The 19,234-nt window shown below is 42.9% G+C and overlaps 1 protein-coding gene across 2 annotated transcripts; it reads left to right on the forward strand.

Annotated features, from left to right (window-relative positions):
* The first annotated feature begins 134 nt into the window (after positions 1–134).
* GVQW3 (GVQW motif containing 3) lies at positions 135–18,610 on the forward strand. 2 transcript variants are annotated; one of them, XM_033405759.2, is made up of 2 exons: positions 135–1,104; positions 18,326–18,610. In XM_033405759.2, exons 1-2 carry the CDS (start codon positions 640–642, stop codon positions 18,608–18,610), a joined length of 750 nt encoding a protein of 249 aa, XP_033261650.1. In that variant the 5' UTR covers positions 135–639. The 2 variants fall into 2 exon arrangements, with proteins under 2 accessions (XP_033261650.1, XP_033261649.1); XM_033405758.2 differs by lacking the exon at positions 18,326–18,610 and adding an exon at positions 3,346–11,777 and having other exon boundaries at positions 135–1,717.
* Positions 18,611–19,234: the final 624 nt, after the last annotated feature.

A 19,234-nucleotide genomic window follows, 5' to 3' on the forward strand; every position in this document is an offset into this window, starting at 1 on the left:
CCGCCGACTTCTCCGTAGGCGGGCACGCGCAAGGAAGCGCGCCTGCTCGGGCGTGGCGAGGCGGAGGCGGAGGCGGGGCCTGGCCCAGTTTGCCGCAGTGCGCCTGCGCACGGCCTACCCCGAGAGTGGAGGGAATGGCGCGTGCGGGCGTGTCTCCCGGCCTCTAGAGCCTCGGATCCCGGGGCAGCTCCGGTAGGTTTCGCGTGCGCGGGTTTCTGCAGGTCTGGGGCGAGCTTGCACGTTACATCACCGGTGCATCGCTTCTTGCTTGCTTAAATTAACACCACATAGGCTTTTATTGCGGAAATCGCCATAGACTCTTAAGGGCCGCGGAACGGGACGGCCTCAGTAACTGGTTTTCACACCCCCAGCAGATCTCCGTGCCGCGGAGTTGGACGCAGACGTGGGTTCTAGGAGCTTTCATTTTCCCCAGCTTTGCAGCTACTCTTTGGCCCCGTTAGCTTCTAGATTGGAAGCCGAGGGTCTGAAACTCAGAAAAGCAATTACTCTTCCCTGATGAGTCTTCAGAGGAGCAAGAATAGCGACATGATTCCACCTGCAGCCCTATAGAGATTGGTCCCTCTGTCTTCCCCTCACACTCGTGGCATTTTAACGTTCCTGTGTTATTTGAGTGCCAAAATGAGTGACCGATATCTAGAACAAAGGATTAGTATCAAATTCTGCGTGAAATTGAACAAGTCTGCAAGTGAAACTCACCATCTTTTAAAAGAAGCTTATGGGGATGAAGTCATGTCAAGGGCCAGAGTTTTCGACTGGCATAAAAGGTTTAAAGAAGGGCGGGAAGACATTCGAGATGATGCCCGAAGTGGTCGTCCAGTCACCCACCGGACGGATGAAAATATCCAGAAGGTCAAGGACTTGGTTTGTTCGAATAGGCAGTTAACTGTGAGGATGATGGCTGAAGAGTTAAATTTAGATAAAGAAACCGTTAGGCTCATTCTGAAAGAAAACTTGAATATGAGGAAGGTATCTGCAAAAGTTATATCGGGTATTTTGAAGGATGAGCCTAAACCTCGAAAACTTGACTTTCGGTCTGATCATTCAAAGGAAACTAGGAAAAATAGCTCATGTGTGAGGGAAAAAGTAACAAATTCTGAACCATGGAGTCATCTCCAGTGCGAAGCTGGTGGGGAAATGCCTCTGCCTGTATCCCATCCCAAAATCCCTCCTGCCAGCCAGCTGCTGCAGACTTCATCTTCAACAAGCCTTCCCAGCAGGGCGGCTCAGGATTGGTTCACACCGTGGTGAAAGGAATCTGGGGTAGCTGAACCCAAACTAGAAAGCTGCCTCAAGGTTAGGCACCTTCATTTGCCGCTCATCTATTTTCAGCTTCTTTATGACTCCTCTCTACATGTCATGGCCCTGCAACTTACTCTTTGCTGGACTCTTGGGTCATCTTCCTTGCTGTTCTCCACAACTTTGAAGAACTTCTGGCTGTTGGCTTCTGGTACTTGCTTGTGCTTGACTTTTCTTTTTTTTTTCCTTACCAAGTTTTTTCTTCACTGTCCAGACGTTAGCTTGTTGTGACTGTCCTCTTCCTTTGTTCTCAGTATTCTGCCTCAGGGGATCATACGAATGAAAAGTGGGAGCAGGACCTCTTGGAGTCTCTCTCTCTGTGCCCAGGGAGGCATACTCTGCTGGGAGGACCCCAAAAGAAGGCCTACAGTTCCAGCCTGCTTCACAGTCAGGGCCTGAGGTATGGTACAGGAGGCAGTGGCATACTGACATAGTGAGCAATGCTAAGGGCCGATCCCTCCCAAATGACTCAGTGGGAGCCCCTCAGAACTCAGGGGTTGGCCACCCATCCTGACCTTCTCACAGACCTACCCCTCACAGAAGTGCTGGGTTTGTTTCATTCTAGTCTTGTGCTTTGGAACCCCGCCCCCCCCTCATTTGGGTGTATCCCCTCTGATGGAGGAGGAGGATCTGGTCCTGGAAAATAGAAACCAGGGCACTAAGGTCCAGGCTGTGATATGTGAGGAGGAAGACAAGGTGACACTCTAGACCTTGAATTAAGGGAGTCTGCTGCCTACGTGCTGATTCCCACACCGCAGCCTGTTTCTAGTAACTAATATCAACCTTGTTGGGTTTTTTTTTTTTTTTAAGCACCTTCAGTGTTTAGAACACTGCTGAGCATTGACAGTGTGATATTATGAAATAAGGTCACCAAGGGCTGGGTGGACTCCATGGATGAGGTAGTTCCTGGACTGGATCCGTAAGGAAGGATGGGACAAGGAGGCTAGGAAATGAGGGCATGCTTCCCAGGCGGGTAGAACAGCATGAGGCTCCGAACCTCCGTCAGTAGGACAATGAGGGCACTATTGGCTGAAATAGCAAAGTCCAAAGAGGAAGATAATGGTGTTATACAGAAGATAAATAATTTGGGATGACTTGCTTCCTCTCTCCGCCCCCAACTCTATGCTAGTAGTTTATAAATTGCTTCCCCTGAGTCTGTGGATAGGTTTATATAATAGCCTACTTATTTGATTATCTAAGTTTCTCATCAAACCTTCAAAAAAGCAGTCTTTCCTAGTTGAGACTCCTTTATCTCTTTCTGGCTCTCTGCCAGGATTTATGGAATGGAACGTTTCCCAATTGGGTTCCAAGTAATACCACATAGACTGGAAACATCTCAGAATGCCTGGTGGAGGAGTGTGTGTGTGTGTGTGTGTGTGTGTGTGTGTGTGTGTGTGTGTGTGTGTGTTGGGTGGGGGGAATGGTTAGTAACAGCATTTCACAGGATTGGCCAATGTCTATGTTTTAACCCAAGGATTCTTACATTCCTATTATTTAACTGGTAAGTTAGTAAACAGTATTGGTTGATAGTAGAGGCCCAACATTTATTCAACACAGCTGTTTTTAGTTCTTTTCACTATCACCTTCAAAAAATTACAAGTTTCCCACTAATACCTGTCAGCTTTGAGGCACTCTGAAACTTAGACCTTATCTCACAAATAAAAGATATTGTTCAGGAAAGCTCTCAAACCAAGCAACAGCTCACAGACGTCTGCCTGCTTAGCAATTTCTAGACATTCCATCTCAGGACCATTACATCTTCCTACATCGGATAAGGCCCTGGGCTCCCCATAAGGCCTTTGCAACAGGGACACTGCACTTCTGGAAGAAAGCCGCCACAGCTGGCCACTTGGTGACTGAACCAATATTAATCCTTGCTCAGCCCAGGGGGTAATTGTTGCAGAATTGTATGCCCCTATGCCTAGGCCAGGTTCCCACAACAGTACCTACAGGCATTATTTCCAATCTGTGATAACACAGAGGTCCTGAGAGAACTTATTTCTGGATTTATCCCTGTCCTGTAAACAGGGCTGGAGTGACCCTGCCAAAGGTGCTGGACCACGACCATGTTGGAGAGTAGGATACTGGAAGCCATGTTGTCCCAGACAGGGTTTGGACGCAAAGCAACCAGAAGCAGGTAATCAGGAGGGTGAATTCAAATTGTTACAAGTAGCTGTAATGAAAAGGACTTACCTTATAACCTTAGATCATCTCCTGGACGGTAGTCAGGTTGAACTGCACTACCTGAACCCATTGCCCGTTTGCAAGGCTTCTCAGAAAATATTCAATAAGATGATAATACACCCTAGGAAGCCTCGAGTTTGGAGGGAAGTAAAAATATTCATGCAGAGCAAACCATTCACACATGGCTGCTCAGAATCTCTACACACCAGTTTAGAGCATAATCTCAAAAGACTGTCCTCAGACAGTTCTCATGTAACAGTACCCCTTATCTGTCCACCTGCCGAATCTGTTTTATTTCTGACATGAATTTTGCCCGGCCTGCACCTTGCTGCCTAGGCCTCTTGAGCTTTTTGATCCTATAATCTCAGGGTTCCACCCATCATGCCCTAGGCCCTTGTCCTTGACTTTTCTCAGATATCACTCAGTTTATTCTCCAGTTTGCTCTTGCTCTTCTGTTTCCCTGGGCTTTGTTTTCTGGTTCTGGACCACACCCTCCAATAGCTGCTTTTGGCCACTTTGGTATGCTTACCTTGAATTCCCCTTTTGGTCATGGTTTTCCACTCAACTGCAACTTTTCTCTCTTCTGATTTTTAGATCCCTCTTCCAGCTCCCCACTTCAGCCCTATAGTCTTTTGTTTTGTTTGTTTTGTGGGGGGTTTTTTTGGCAGTGCCACGCAGCTTGTGGGATCTTAGTTCCCCAACTAGGGACTGAACCCAGGCCTTCAGCAGTGAGAGCACAGAGCCCTAACCACTGGACCGCCAGGGAATTCCCAGCCCTATAGTCTTGAGTAAAGAAATTGCTCCATCCCTGGCCCCAGATTGCCTTCATATATAAGGGGCACACTGGGAAGGAACAAAAAAGCTCCCTCTCACCCTTAGCCACGAGGGGTTCCACTCCCCAGAGGCAACCAGTATTACCAGTTTCTTGAGGCAATTTGGTTACCTCTAGTACTCAGGAGTTACGAAAGTTTTTCAGAGATATAATATGCAAATCGCAGTCTCCCAGCAACTGTATTTTCCCTGGCAGGAGAAGCTCCATCTAACCATAAGAGATGAAGCCTGGCTCTCTGTAGGTTGTCAGGAAGAGAGCTGGCCATCTGCAAACCTTGACCATAATTCTCAAGCTAAACACACAGTCAAGGAATCTCTCTGGGTTTCAGGCTGAACTTCCCCTTCCCCATTCTGGTTCAAAATCCACATGGAATGTTATACACTACAGCTGGAAGTCTGGGAGGAATAAACACTTTCCAGGGCAGATCATTTCGTCATTGAGTTTATCCAGTCCGTTCTCCACCCATCATCCCACCTTCCACCTGTCCCACTGGTAATGATCAAAAACAGAAAGAATAAAGTATTCACCAATCTTTGATTTCGAAAAATGTGGGTAGTTCTGCAGTCTTCTGAATTCTGCCCCTGGCTCTGAGTTCTCACTGAAATGTTATTGTTTGGGAAGAATGTGTACATGGGGCCTGCTTTCCAGAGCCTTCCTTTCAGATCCACTTCTTAGAGTTCAGACTTTGGAGGTGCCCGGATAAATCTGGATGCTAAATGACTTGAGGATATCTAGTACAGGAGTGGGGTACTATTGGGAACTGTCGCTGTATCACATCTGCTGATCAGCCAGCCTGCCGTTTACAGACCTCATTGCCAGCAAGTCTCACTAGGCTCCTTGGGATTGGTCACCAGGGTCCCATGTGGCTCAATAAGAGTCTTCTTTGCTGCTGGGATTGTATATGTAACCCTGTGTTCTCTAACTCCTTAGTTGGATCAGACCCCTCAGATTCTGCCAGGCTTTGACATCCTATTTGAGGCAACACTCATATTTATCTTCTCTAGTCTCTGTCTTATCAGATCCTTGCAAATACTGTCCCAGTTGCATCACCCTTCTCCCAGTATTAATATCCAGAAACAAAAAATCTGTAGTGGGAAACTTCAGTACTTCTTAGGTCCCACTTGCATTTAGTGAAGAGGTCAGCAAACTTCTTCTGTAAAGGAAATGTCTTAGGCTGTGTGGGCCATACAGTGGCTATTGTAATTTCTCAACATTTTAATGCAAAACCAGACATAGCTAATATGGAAACAGATGAGCATGGCTGTGTCCTAATGAGACTTCATTTATGGATACGGGGATTTAAATTTCATATAGTTTTCACATGTCACAAAATATTTTTTTCAAACCACTGAGAATATTAAAAAAATTCTTAGCTTGCAGTAAGTTCATAGAAAACCAGATGGTGGGCCAGATTTGGTCCATGGGCCATAGTTTGCTGACCCCTGGTCTAATGTATATAAAATGTGTATATAAAAATGACAGATGATTGATCCATCAGTAACATTGTTAATGCCAAACTGATCTGGCAATGTCTGACAATTTACTACTATAGAAATTGTGGAATATTGAAGGTAGTCTTTATGGTGCCAGGAGCGTGAACTAGAGCTGAATGATTGACTGTATTACCTTGACCATATTCTGATTCACAAAATAAGTTTTGTGCTGTTCTCGGCTAAAAATTATAGTACACAAACTACTACCTATATTTTGCCCTTGTAATATTTCCAAAAAAAATTGGCAATACTGAAAATGGTGCCAAGTTACAACCAGTGATAACAGAATGAACTGAAGGTAATTCCAAAATTGCCTTGACCATGAGCAGCATTTGAATAAGTTTGTTATCATCTATGAAAGGGACTACTATGGAGGTGACAAAACTCATTGAATTATATTTTTTTGCATGCTTGTAAAAAAATTATATATATATATATTGGCAACTGGTACCAAGCTATGTTCTTTTAGATATGTTTACTTGTTTTTCTCCTAAAGAGTGCCATATTGTGTCACCTTCACTTAAACTGATTTTCCAAAGTTGAAATAGAATCTCAGGATTGAACAGACCTTTGCAAGGATGTTTAATCCAGCCAGTCATGTTTCCTTTGAATCCAGGAGTGGCTAAATCCTACAGCTGCTGAAAAACTGCATCTGAAAGGAGATTCTGTGTTAATTCAGCAAATTTTTATCGAGTGCCTCTATGTGCCAGGCACTGTCCTATGTGCTAGGGTACAGCAACAGACAAAGCAGACACAAGCCTTAGATTTGAGTCTGAAATCTAATTATATTGCTGTTCACTCTTGCAAAACTTCTGTTCCATGTGCTCACACTAACTCATTGTTAATTGCATACCTGGAAAAAGGTATGACGTTTGCCACAGGCCTCTCTGCTGTGGTCATGATGCCTCTCCAGCTGCATTAATAATTTAAGGACTATATGTTCCACTTGAATTTTATTATTCTTTAGACCAATCTGTATTGGTAGAAAAACACGCTGGCAATGTTGGAAGTGTAAATTGGCAACAGCTTTCTGAAAAGCAATTTGGCAGTATCTATCAGGAGCTTTAAAAATGTTTATAACTTCTGATCCTCTAATTTTACTTCTGGGAATCTGTCCTAAAGAAATAGTCTGGGGCTTCCCTGGTGGCGCAGTGGTTGAGAGTCCGCCTGCCGATGCAGGGGACACGGGTTTGTGCCCCGGTCCGGGAAGATCCCACATGCCGCGGAGCGGCTGGGCCCGTGAGCCATGGCCGCTGAGCCTGCGCGTCCGGAGCCTGTGCTCCGCAACGGGAGAGGCCACAACAGTGAGAGGCCCGCGTACCGCAAAAAAAAAAAAAAAAGAAAAAGAAATGGTCTGAAATGTGGGCAGAGTTTATGCTTTAACAATCCAGAAGTCCAACAGTAGAAAATTGGTTAAGTAAATTACACTATGATGATATAGTAGACTATTATGCAGTCATTATAATTAATGTTTGTGAAGTGTTAAAACAGCATGGCAAAATACTTATAAGTGAAAAGAGTGACATACAAAATTATATACATAAATCCAAAAATATTTTTCTAAAATATTAATACTTTTATTATCAGAATAAAACAATAGCACCAAAAGTTGGCAATGGAGAGAATGGGGCCAAACCATTAGTTTGGTCCAGGAACAATTAACTGGCTGGGTCCACATGGAGACTGTATGATACTATTGTATTGGTAGCAGGAGTGGGACAGAAGGGAAAGGGGCCTTCCCCGAAGGAGAAGGGGACCAGAATCCCTACAAAAATCCCGAGTGATATGAGAAGACACCACAAACGGCATGTTCCTGTTATGTGGTCCTAGGGAGGTAAAGGAGCACATATGGATCAAATATATTCTGACAAATGGAAAGGATTTGAAGTATTCTCCTGGGTAAAATTAACCTCATTCTTCCATTCTCTCATACAAAATGAATATTCTTGAGATGGATTTTATTACAACTGATTCTCTGAAGAATCCTTGAGCTTCCCATATCATTTCTTTAGGATAGGAATGGCTTTTGATGTGCCGAGTCTACCTCTTCCCATGCTGGGACACTCAACACGGATGTACATGGGAGTATTTGATATTTCACACTGAGAATACCACATGAATATCAATAGTCATCTTAATGATGTAACTTAGGAAACTCGAAAGTTTGCAAATGTTTTTGTTGGTGTCCAGAATTACTGTGCCTTTATTTATATCTGAAGAGTAATTATTCACAGGATTTTCAGGTATGAAATGATGTAGATAATTCCTGTCTATCCATAGATGAAATTGTTCTGTTGGGAAAATGTGTCTTTCATTGTTATTTTAGCAAAATGTTTACCATTAAAATGCCAAATATATCTCCTCGGTGAAATTTCAGATTTTCAAATGAGTACCCAAAGTAAATACATGTTTTATAGGCATCTAGGCTACAGATTTGTCAAGCTGGAAAAGTTTTTCAAGGTCTAAGTCTCTTGGTCTATAGAAAGAACAAAGGAGTGAGACTGGGGTTTGTCCTGCTCCTTAACAAGCCATGGGACTTTGGGCAGTTCATTTGCACCACTGGAGCACTTCAGGTTACTCATCCATAAAAGGAGAATAATAAAACCTGTCTCATGGAGATGTTCACTTTGTTCATTCAACAAATATTTATTGATTGTTTATATGTATCTGACCCTGTTGTAGACACTGAGGATACAGCAGTGAACAAGACAAAAAAAATGTTTCTTCTTATGAGCTTACATTTAAGTGGGGGAGACAGACAAGAAATAAGATAAATGAGTGAAAATATAGTATGTTAGATAGTTATTGTTAGATGTGAGGCTTACATTAAAATAATGTATATGGGGTGCCCAGCACAATATCTGGCATGTAGTAAGTACTCAACAGAGAGTAATTTCCTTTGCTTCTTCAGTCTTCCGAACAGTTCCTGAATTAGTCTACAGCATGGTAGTAATCAGCGGAAGGCCTGACCCATTGCCTTCTACCTCTTTCAAGTTAATACGGCCTAAACCTATTTTGCTTAAGAAGACAAAAGAATGCTTACAGATGTGCTTTGTACTTCCTGTATGGCAGATTAATCAAGGTGGTGCCTAAACACTGTTGATAAATGGCCTTTTCTGAAGCCAGTTGGCAGGGGTCCTTGCTTGGAGCTAGACGGCATTTGTCCACAAAGACAAATGCATTGTTTCTTTGCTGTTTAAGCAAAATGAACTAGGAAACTGTACTAGCTGTTTCTCTTAAAAGATGTGTGACCTTTGTTCTGTTCCAAACATCGGAGAACCGGACAAAATTTACATTATTTATGGGAAACCAGGGCATTGACTAAAAGCCTGGAAAAAGAGGGTTTAATACTTGTGGTTTCTATATATTTTTGCCCATTGTAGAAAATTTGGGAAGTTCAGAAATGTTTAAAGAAGTAGCCAAAAGTTCACCCCTAGGATTCAGTTATTTCACCAGACCCATCTCTCTGCCTCAGCTTGCTCCTTCAAAAACATCCAGTGAATAGTCATTTACTGAATTCCTTCTTTAGGCCTGGGCCTGTACTAGGCATAGAGGGTATAGCCCTTGCCCTTAGGCAGTACCGGCCTTGTGGGGGTAGGGAAAGGGCCAGAGGTGGAGAGACCACTGGGAATGGGCTCCTACCTTAGACTGTCAGTCTCTCCCAGAGCACAGCTCTAAGGAACAAGCTTTTGTAAAGAATTTGGAACAAAAGTTGTTATCATCACAGTTAGGGTGATTGTAGGAATGAGAAAGTGGAGTATAAAGAGGCAAAACACACAAAGCATTGGTAAAGCATTGGTAACTGGCCTGCTGGCCTTGCCATCCCCGGCTCCTCTTATGTAAAAGGGCCCTCAGTTCTGTCCTGCAGTATCACCTTTCAGAAGAAACTAGACATTAGGCTGTGAGCCAGTACCCCTGTATCTTGCTTTAAGAATCTAATAAGTGAAAATTCAGAGGTACAACCCAGATTAGATGAGGAAATTGGCCCAGGGAGATTGAGTGAATTTTCTCTAATCACACATCTAGTTGGTGGCAGAGCCAGGATAATAATGAAGGACCTTGAATTTCTCTTGGTCCAGTGAGGTTTTTTTCCATTACTCCATTGGTAATAATATCCTTTACTAAAGTGTACATTCTTAAGATAACTTTAAAATAATTGTCACCCTTGCATTTGATAAATATGATTTACCAACAACTGATTTACATGCAGTTTGTGGGGAACATATTTATGACAGAGAAGGTGGTGCAAAGGTTTTTCCAAGTTTTCCTGGGGTGTCCAGGCCCCCTGGTCCTTCTCCCAGACTGTGTATTCACAAGTAAATGTTGGCATTCTGTCATTCATTTTTTCCGGATGTTCTTCCCTAGCGTGTTATGTTTTGTGTTTTTAATATTTCTCATATACATTTTTAAAAATCTGGGCACATAAATTCTAATAAAGTTCTCAACTATCTCTTCTATGCTGTCTCAAATTTTCGGGTGTGTTTATATTTATGACACAGTGTCTGAAGGCATGAACGCTATCACATCGTTAGGGCTTATATTCCTAAACCCTAGACTTGCGTTTCTAGATGTTCTGAAAATTCTTTACATTTCACTTGTAAATGCCACTATACTATGCCATGACATTTCCAGAGTAACATATATTTCAAACAGGAAAACAGAGGAAGCCCAAAGAAAAGGGAAGTAGGTTTCAAATATAAATACAAAAAGAAAAAAAATCAATAAAAAATAGTAGAATACATAAGATGGGGGGGAGTGTAAATTCTAGTTTCACGTCCCCTGAGAACAGAATGTCCTGCAGACCCACTTTAGGGACTGGCAGTTTCCACTACCAACAAAGTAGCCCAATCTTGGCATCATACTTCCTTTGACTCTCACATGCAGTCAAGTCCAGGTCATTCCCCTAACATGTCTTAGCGTCACCTACTGCAACCAGACAGGGTGGTCACCCACCTCTCACGTCACTGTCCTGAAGTCCATCCTCTGCGCTGCTGCACACGTGCTATTTAGTTTGGAGTTTGCTGAAAACCGGAGGCTTTTTGATGCCAGCGTTTTGAGCCTGCTCAGGTCACACCCGCTGTCTCAAATCCATCCTTGCTGCCATCCACCTAGAAAACTCCTACTCAGCACTCAAGCCTCAGCCTTACCGTTGCTATTCTCTACCCCTCACTTCTTGGCAAAGCAGTCCCCACAGTGTACAATGCCCATTCTTCAGTGAAGGAAACCCTAACACTTAATTGAACTTAATTGTCTGCAGAATGTTTTTCCTCCCCTACCAACCCATGAACTTGAAAGCCAAGATCACATCTGATTTCTCTGTATTGCCTGCATCCGGAATAAAGCCTCCCTGGAGCTGTTCAATAAATGTCTGATAGATGAATGAAAGAATAGACTTATGGAAATTGCTTCTTTAAATTTCGGATTAAACTCACCATTTTAGCCATTTTAAAGTGTACATTTCAGTGGCATTTAGCACATTCACAGTGTTGTGCAATCATCACCGCTATCTAGTTCCAGAACACTCCAAAAGGAAACGTTGTGTCCATTGAACAGTCACTCCCCATTCACCCCCTTTCCCCTAGCCCCTGGCAACCACTAATCAACTTCCTGTCTCTGTGGATTGGCCTGTCCTGGACATTTCAAATAAATGGAGTCATGCAATATGTGGCCACTGTGGCTGGCTTCTTTCACTTGGCACAATGTTTTCAAGATTCATCCATGTTGTAGCATGCATCAGAACTTCATTACATTTTAGGGCTGAGTAACAGGCTGTTGTATTGATATACCACTTCTTGTTTATCTGTTGATGTTTAAATGTCTGATGGATATTTAGGTTGTTTCCACCTTTTGACTCTTATAAATGGTGCTACTATGAACATGTGTGTACAAGTTTTTGTTTAAACACCTGTTTTTCTGTTTTTTTCCTAATAAATTTATTTATTTATTTTTAACTGCCTTGGGTCTTCGTTGCTACATGCGGGCTTTCTCTAGTTGCAACAAGTGGGGGCTACTCTGGTTTTTTTTTTGCTTTTTTGGGTTTTTTTTGCGTACGCGGGCCTCTCACTGCTGTGGCCTCTCCCGCTGCGAAGCACGGGCTCCGGACGCGCAGGCTCAGCGGCCATGGCTCACGGGCCCAGCCGCTCCGCGGCATGTGGGATCCTCCCAGACCGGGGCACGAACCCGCGTCCCCTGCATCGGAAGGCGGACTCTCAACCACTGCACCACCAGGGAAGCCCGAATGCATTCTTGTAACCAACATACAGCTGGATTTTTAAGAATCCAATCTGAGAATCTTTGTCTTTTCTTAAGCGTGTTTACATTTCTTCTACTTATGACCTATTGTGGATATTTTCCCCCTTTGTTTTGTCCTTTGCCATGTGTTTTACTTGCTTTATTCTCTTACCCTGCCCTCTTTTACTTTGGTTGTTTTCTTTGCTCCCTTTTTTGCCTCACTAGTGGTTTGGAAGTTATACATTCTAATTATATTCCTTCAGTGGGTGTTCTTACGTTATCAATGTGCGTACTCAACCTAACATTGTTAAGTTAATCACTATCTTTAGCACACTGTGAAAATTTCAGGAACTTTAGAGTTCTTTAATTCTGTTCTCCACCCCCTCTATCTTCCACTTAATTTGGTTTTTAGTATTTTAGTTCCAACTGACTTTTAACCACTCACCCCCCCTCCATTAGATGTTTTAACAACCAGAATTTATTTATATTTACAAACATGCATACCAACTTCTCTGCCTACCTTTCTTTAGTCCTTTCTTTTTATTGAAATATAGTTTGTGTACAATAAAATTCATCATTTTAAAGATACAATTCAATAGTTTTTAGCATATTCACAAAATTGTGCAACCATCACCACGCTCTAATTTTAGAACATTTTCATTATCCCCAAAAGAAATCTCCCCATTCCTCCTATCCCTAACCGCTGGCAGCCATTAATCTACTTTCTGTCTCCATGGATTTATCTATTCTGGGTGTCTCATATAAATGGAATCATGTAATGCATGGCTTTTTGTGTCTGGCTTCTTTCACTTAGCACAATGTTTTCAATGTTCATCCATGTTGGAACATGTATCAGTCCTTCATTCCTTCTTATGCCTGAATAATATTCCCTTTTATGGATAAACCATATTTTATTTATCTATTCATTAGTTGGTGGACTTTTGAGTTAGCTCCACTTTTTGGTATTATACGTAAGGCTGCTACGTACATTTGTGTACAAGTATTTTTGTGGACATAGGTTTTCAGTTCTCTTGGATATATACCTAGCAGTGTAAACCATTATTTCTTATATTCAGTGGTGTTTAGATGTTTAACAACCAGTTCTCATGTAGTAGGAGTAAGGGAGCCCTGACTTGTAGCATTTGTTGAGCTCTGAGGTGCAAATACTCAAGTTACCAATGTGACATCACTGAAATATAGAGAAGGAAAAAGATGCACAGCAGCACACCATTCTATAGTATTTCTACCATATAGATGTGGGAGATAATAACCTCAAGTGCATAGATAATAGAAAAATTGTAGTAAAATAATTAAGAAGTGATGCACTGTGAGGATTTTTTACCTTTATTTTGAACGTAATTCGTTTAACTGCAAGTTTGTATAATTTAATTTTTAGCAATGACTGTGTTTTACAACCAGTTCTCAAAATTCCTTAAAATTTAACAGTCGCTCTTTGGGCTGATAAGAGCTGACTCTAGCACCTCACTTGCATCCCCCTCCTTACATCTAACTTATTTTTCTAGATTGAATTTTCTTCTTCCTTTTTTAAAAATAATTAATTAAAGAAACAAGTTTTGGCTGAGTTGGGTCTTCACTGCTGTGCACGGACTTTCTCTCATTGCGATGAGCAGGGGCTACTCTTCGTTGCGGTGTGATTGTGGTGGCTTCCCTTGTTGCGGAGCACAGCCTCTAGGCACGTGGGCTTCAGTAGTTGTGGCACACAGTAGTTGTGGCTCGCGGGCTCCAGAGCACAGGCTCAGTAGTTGTGGCGCACGGGCTTAGTTGCTCCGTGGCATGTGGGATCTTCCTGGACCAGGGCTCGAACCCGTGTCCCCTGCATTGGCAGGTGGATTCTTAACCACTGCACCACCAGGGAAGTCCCCACAGTCTTTATTTATTTATTTATTTATTTATAGTTGAATAGAAAAGAGGTTTAATTTAATTTTTTTATATCTTTATTGGAGTATAATTGCTTTATGATGTTGTGTTAGTTTCTGCTGTATAACAAAGTGAATCAGCTATATGTATACATATATCCACATATCCCCTCCCTCTTGACACTCCCTCCCACCCACAGTCTCTTTTAAATGGTTCTGTTTTAACCCTTCTTCTCTCTAGTTTGTTGTGTTGGTTGACTCTCCATTTTGCTCATTTCTTTCCTCATGTGGTTTGATACTTTTCAGGAGCAGCTTCATCAGGGATCGTTTTTTCTAGTGGATTCTGCAAGCCCTGGATTGGTAAACATCCCTGCAGAGCTATTTTGAATTCACTTCAGCCTAAACCTAAGAATTTTAATAGGTCTTACTTCAGCCCTAACCTAAGAATTTTAAGGTCTGGACCAATTTTTCTGTTAATTTACCTCACTAGCTGTCTGCACATACAGGTAGAGTAAATTTAAACCTCCATACGCATTTGACACTGATTGGGATTTCTGTTTCTCTTGAGTGCCATTTCCCTTCCCAAGGCCTCTTCAGACATCAAGGTTCCTTGAACTTCTCTAACCTTGGGGTAGAGTTTTTCCAGTCTCCTTTTCATGGAAGGGGACAAAGCTTCCAATGTCAGAGCTGTATGCAAGGGGCTCAGTTCCAGCTTTCTCACCTGCCCAGGACTGGAGCCCCATCTCCTACTCCTTAGTGTTCGGTGGAACCCTGGCCTGCAGATCTCAGGAACTATAGCTAAGTGTGAAATCCTTGTGGCAGCTAAGGCACGTCACCTATGACCTGTTCTGGCTTTGAGCTTTTCATTTCTTTTTCATTTTTGATATCTGGGGATTTCTCTTTATTTTTTTCAAATTTGGCAATAAAAATATAACGTCTGTTATAGTTCATCCAGCATCTCTACGTGTCTGTAGCAGGGGGTGGGATGGGAAACCCATCTATATTAGGATAGTTGATCATGTTTCTGGAAGTTCCCAGATCAGAAGGAATCATTCTGTGAGAAAGACATTTATTGTCTTCATTTTTTAGATAAGAAAATGGAAACTCAGAATGGTTGTCCAAATTGCCAAAGCCATAAAACTTTAAATGGGGAAATGGGTTTTGTGTCCAGTCTGTTTGCAAAATCCCATGCAAGATATCTAGGCATCTTAAAGTTGACTTGGTACCTCTGGCTTCTCTCCATTATTAGCCTTTATGGATAATTCACCCCTGGCATTTTGCTGACTTAGACATTCCATTTCTAGGAATCTTTCTTAGGGAAATAGTCAAAGATGCAGACAAAGATTTATGTATACAGTTATTTATTTTATTTGTAAGACAGTAAAAAGAAGTAACTGGTCCAAATGTCCCACAATGAGGAAATTGTCAGGTAAACTGTGGTATACTCATTAAATGAAAATAATGCAGCCATTTAAAATGATGTTTTTGAAGAACTGTCAATGACGTGTTTATGTTCACAATGGAATAGATGCTAAAGCCAGACTATAAAACAGATGCATTACATAGTCCATTTTTACTTTCTGTATGCTAAAAAAAGACTCAAGATATACTCAAAATGGTGCCAGTGGTTTTATCGGGGTGATGAAATTGATAAGTGATTTAAAATTTTCTTCATTATACTTTTATATATACAATTTTTTATCATTATATCTATAAATATTACTTTCATAATTAGAAAAATATGTATGATGAAAATTACTTTTTAAGAAAAAAAGAAATGTGTTTTACTAGAGAGAAGAGATCTGTCCCCAAGGTGCTGATGGTTTGATGAAGGAAATGAGACACATACGCAAATAAATTCATTACAAGGTAATAAGGGCTATAATGGAGGGAAGGATTAACTCTACCTGGAGTTGAAGTTGGGTGAAAAGAGGTAACATTTGTGCAGGGTCTTGAAGGATGAACAGGAGTTCTCTAGGGCTTTGTAAATTGTTAAGCACTATATAAGTGTAAGTTAGTTTTTGGCCTTTATTATGACTGTCAAAGCTTACCTCATATAAAGCTCTCTTTCTTGTCTCTTTCTCATGCTCCCTGAGGCCCAGGATCCCTGGGACAGGAAGCAGCGGCAGTTAAACAGTCACACATCAGTGCTCCAGCAAGTGAACTGAGGTGCATCCAACTAAGGAGCAGATCCAGGACCAGAGGACATAAAATTACCTGGGAGCAGGGCCAGGAAGGTGCTGGTGGGTAAACAAGTTCCCCCTTATTTGCCATCCTGTGGAAAGGCTGCCTTTGCTTGGGGCCTCCACCCTGAGTTATAGGGCCATCTCCACCTGGGGGATGGTAAAAACTGAGAACAAGCATCACATATCAGTCCGTGATTTACACTGGCAGGAAATGGTGTGTCAGATGTCCTTACAGTCTCCAGACAGAGTGGAGTAGAAAGGAGGAGTGTGAGTGAGGAGACCCGGAAGGTTGGTAAGAGCTGATTTGTTTGGGAGAAAGTCTTAGAAGCTCAGGGTTAGAAGAGATTGAAAAGTTATCTTACTTAGTCCTCCTGATCCCCTCCCAACATCCCCATCACATTGTCATCCTTCTTGGCCTTCAGGGAGCAGCTCAGAGGCCACCTCTTCTGTTATCTCCCACCTCAATTCCTCCAGCCTATGCCTTAGGTATTCCTTGTTGTTCAATTTTATGAGAAAAAAATTCAATGCCCGCTGTGCACCAGGCTGTGTGCTTATGGTTCTTTGATTGCAGTAGGCCCTCCTGTGCCTCCTGTTGTTTATTTATTTATTCAGGCAACAAACATGTATTGAACACCTACACTATGCTAGGCAGTGTTCTAGACATTGTGATAGAGTGGAGAGAAAGACAGCCAAGATCTTGTGTTCTCTTGGACCTGTCATTCTAGTCAGGGAGACATAAAATAAACAAAGGAATGAGTAAGAAAATACCAGGTTGGGCTTCCCTAGTGGCGCTGTGGTTGAGAGTCCGCCTGCCGATGCAGGGGACACGGGTTCGTGCCCCAGTCCAGGAAGATCCCACATGCCGCGGAGCAGCTAGGCCCGTGAAGCCATGGCCGCTGAGCCTGCACGTCCGGAGCCTGTGCGCTGCAACGGGAGAGGCCACAACAGTGAGAGGCCCGCGTACCGCAAAAAAAAAAAAAAAAAAAGAAAATACCAGGTTATAAATGTCAAGAAGTCCCCTTTGGGGAAATTTAGGGGAAGAACTTTCCATACAAAGAAAGCAGCTAACTCCAAAATCTCAGGGGATAACCACTGCTTGTTCTAGAAACAAAAAGAACACTGTGGTATTGCGCATGGAATACCCTTTTGTGCTTTATCTACAAACAAAAATCTTCTCATTTTTTAGGACTTAGCTCAAGCATCGCCTCTTCAGGCAAATCTATCCTATTTATTTTCCCTGAGTAAAAGTGACCACTGTCTCCTTTCCTCCCCACTGGCTCAGAGCAGACTTCTGTCAGCACACATGTAATGACTTGCCATTCTTACCATACTATAGCATTGCTACTCCCTAGTGGATCTCAGTCTTGTCAATGGCAGAACTTCCTGTCTAAATCCCTAATGCCCATCACAGAGCCTGGCACAGAGTCTGTAATTGGTAAACATTTGTTCCTTGAATACATGAACTGTCATATAGCACTTTCTCAGAACCTCCCTGGTACCGCTTATTCAGAATTAGCAACCGTTTACTGGTCGGTGCCAGGTCCTGCACTGTGTTCTTTCAACTCTGCTACCTCTTATAAGCCTCATGGCAGCCAGGTGCAGTGTTATTATCCTATCCTGTAGTTAAAACTCAGAGGATCAGAGTGACTTCCATGGTGACTCAGAAATAAGAATCAGGGCTGAGATTTGAACCCAAGTCCTCCTGATGGCAAATCTCAATGCTTCATTTTCTGTGGTGCACCCATCATGCATCAGTTCATTTGTGTACCCATCCTCTCCTTTCTCCTAGACAACCTTTTCCCTTAGGGAAGGATCTGTACTTGACACCATTCCATTCTGTATTCTCCATGACACCAGAACAGTGCTATGTATTTAGGACACACTCAACACAAATCTCTAAGGATGGAAAAGAAAGAATGAATGTGTAAATGAATACTTCACCCAAAGCGGATCAACGACTGATATCAGTTCATAGGACGGTGATGCGCTGGAGGAAGAGATGTTTCTGAGGGGAGGGACCTTCCCAGATACCTCTGCGCCCATCTGGGAAAGCTGAGGGTACCATCTCCATGCTACAGCACTCATTCCTTAGAAATCACACCTTTCACTCAGTTGTACATCTCAGCAGGAAGCCAGGGGCACAAAGGGGAACATGCATGGCTTCCAATGAGTTGGGAAAATGAGGTTAGGTTTCGATTCAGATAGTTAATTTTTGTTTTCTGGGTCTGCACGGTCAATAAATTTTCAACGAGCAGTGATTCTGTTCCTCATCTTTCATTGCTTTATGGGACTTCAGGGAATGAAAGCATAACATCCTGCTTTCCCATAAGTTCTCTGGCCGCTAGCCTGGCACCAATTAAAGACATGTCCATGCAATTAATCAAAACCAATTTGGAAGCTCTCTGGCACTGCTCCTCTGACGTGCTGCCTGCTCCACATACAGTAGTTCCTCAGCTGCAGCGATGGAGCCAGGCATATAGGAGCTTTTGATGAACTGGTCGTGCCAGCCCCAAGTGTTAACTGTGTCATCTGACATGACTAATGAGGCTCCCAACTTGATCTGTGTGAGCGGAGCAGTCCTGCTGTCTGGAGGAAGCTCGGTTTCCAAAGCCAGCCTGGGAAGAGGCTGCAACGTGCAGGGTACACACTCCATCATGTCAGCTAGAGTCCTGGAGGCCTCTAGTGTTGGAGCTGAGAGTCGTCCATGGGGAGGGTGATGGAAACTGTGGGCCAGGCTCTGTGCTGGGCGCTGGTGGGAATGTGACCCGACTTAAACTTCTAGCTCAGCCTCCTCATTTTATAGACATGGAAGCCAAGAGCCAGCAAAAGTGAGGCGCCTGCCAAAGGCCTGAGCTGTGGGGAGAGAAATAAAGGAGAAGGCATGGATCCTACCTTTGAGGAGCTAAACCCCTAGATGAGCAAACAAACGTGTGAGGATAACAAGTGGAGTCTGATGCAGGTACACCTCCTCAAGGGTTAAACTGTTGGTTTCCTTCCTTCATTCTGCAAACATTTATCAAGAGGAAGAGAGTCTGTGTTTTTGTCGCCTCTGCAATCCCAAGAGCGTGTGATTTGAAGTCAACAGGTCTGGGTCTGAGTCCCAGCTCTCCTTTG

This window comes from Orcinus orca, chromosome 8 (genome assembly GCF_937001465.1).
Source record: "Orcinus orca chromosome 8, mOrcOrc1.1, whole genome shotgun sequence".
Lineage (NCBI taxonomy): Eukaryota > Metazoa > Chordata > Mammalia > Artiodactyla > Delphinidae > Orcinus > Orcinus orca.

Coding starts and splice junctions, on each gene's coding strand:
- GVQW3 (XM_033405759.2), top strand. CDS start 640: ATGAGTGACCGATATCTAGAACAAAGGATTAGTATCAAATTCTGCGTG. Junction 1,105..18,325: donor GCTCATGTGTGAGGGAAAAA/GTAACAAATTCT, acceptor CGATTCAGATAG/TTAATTTTTGTTTTCTGGGT.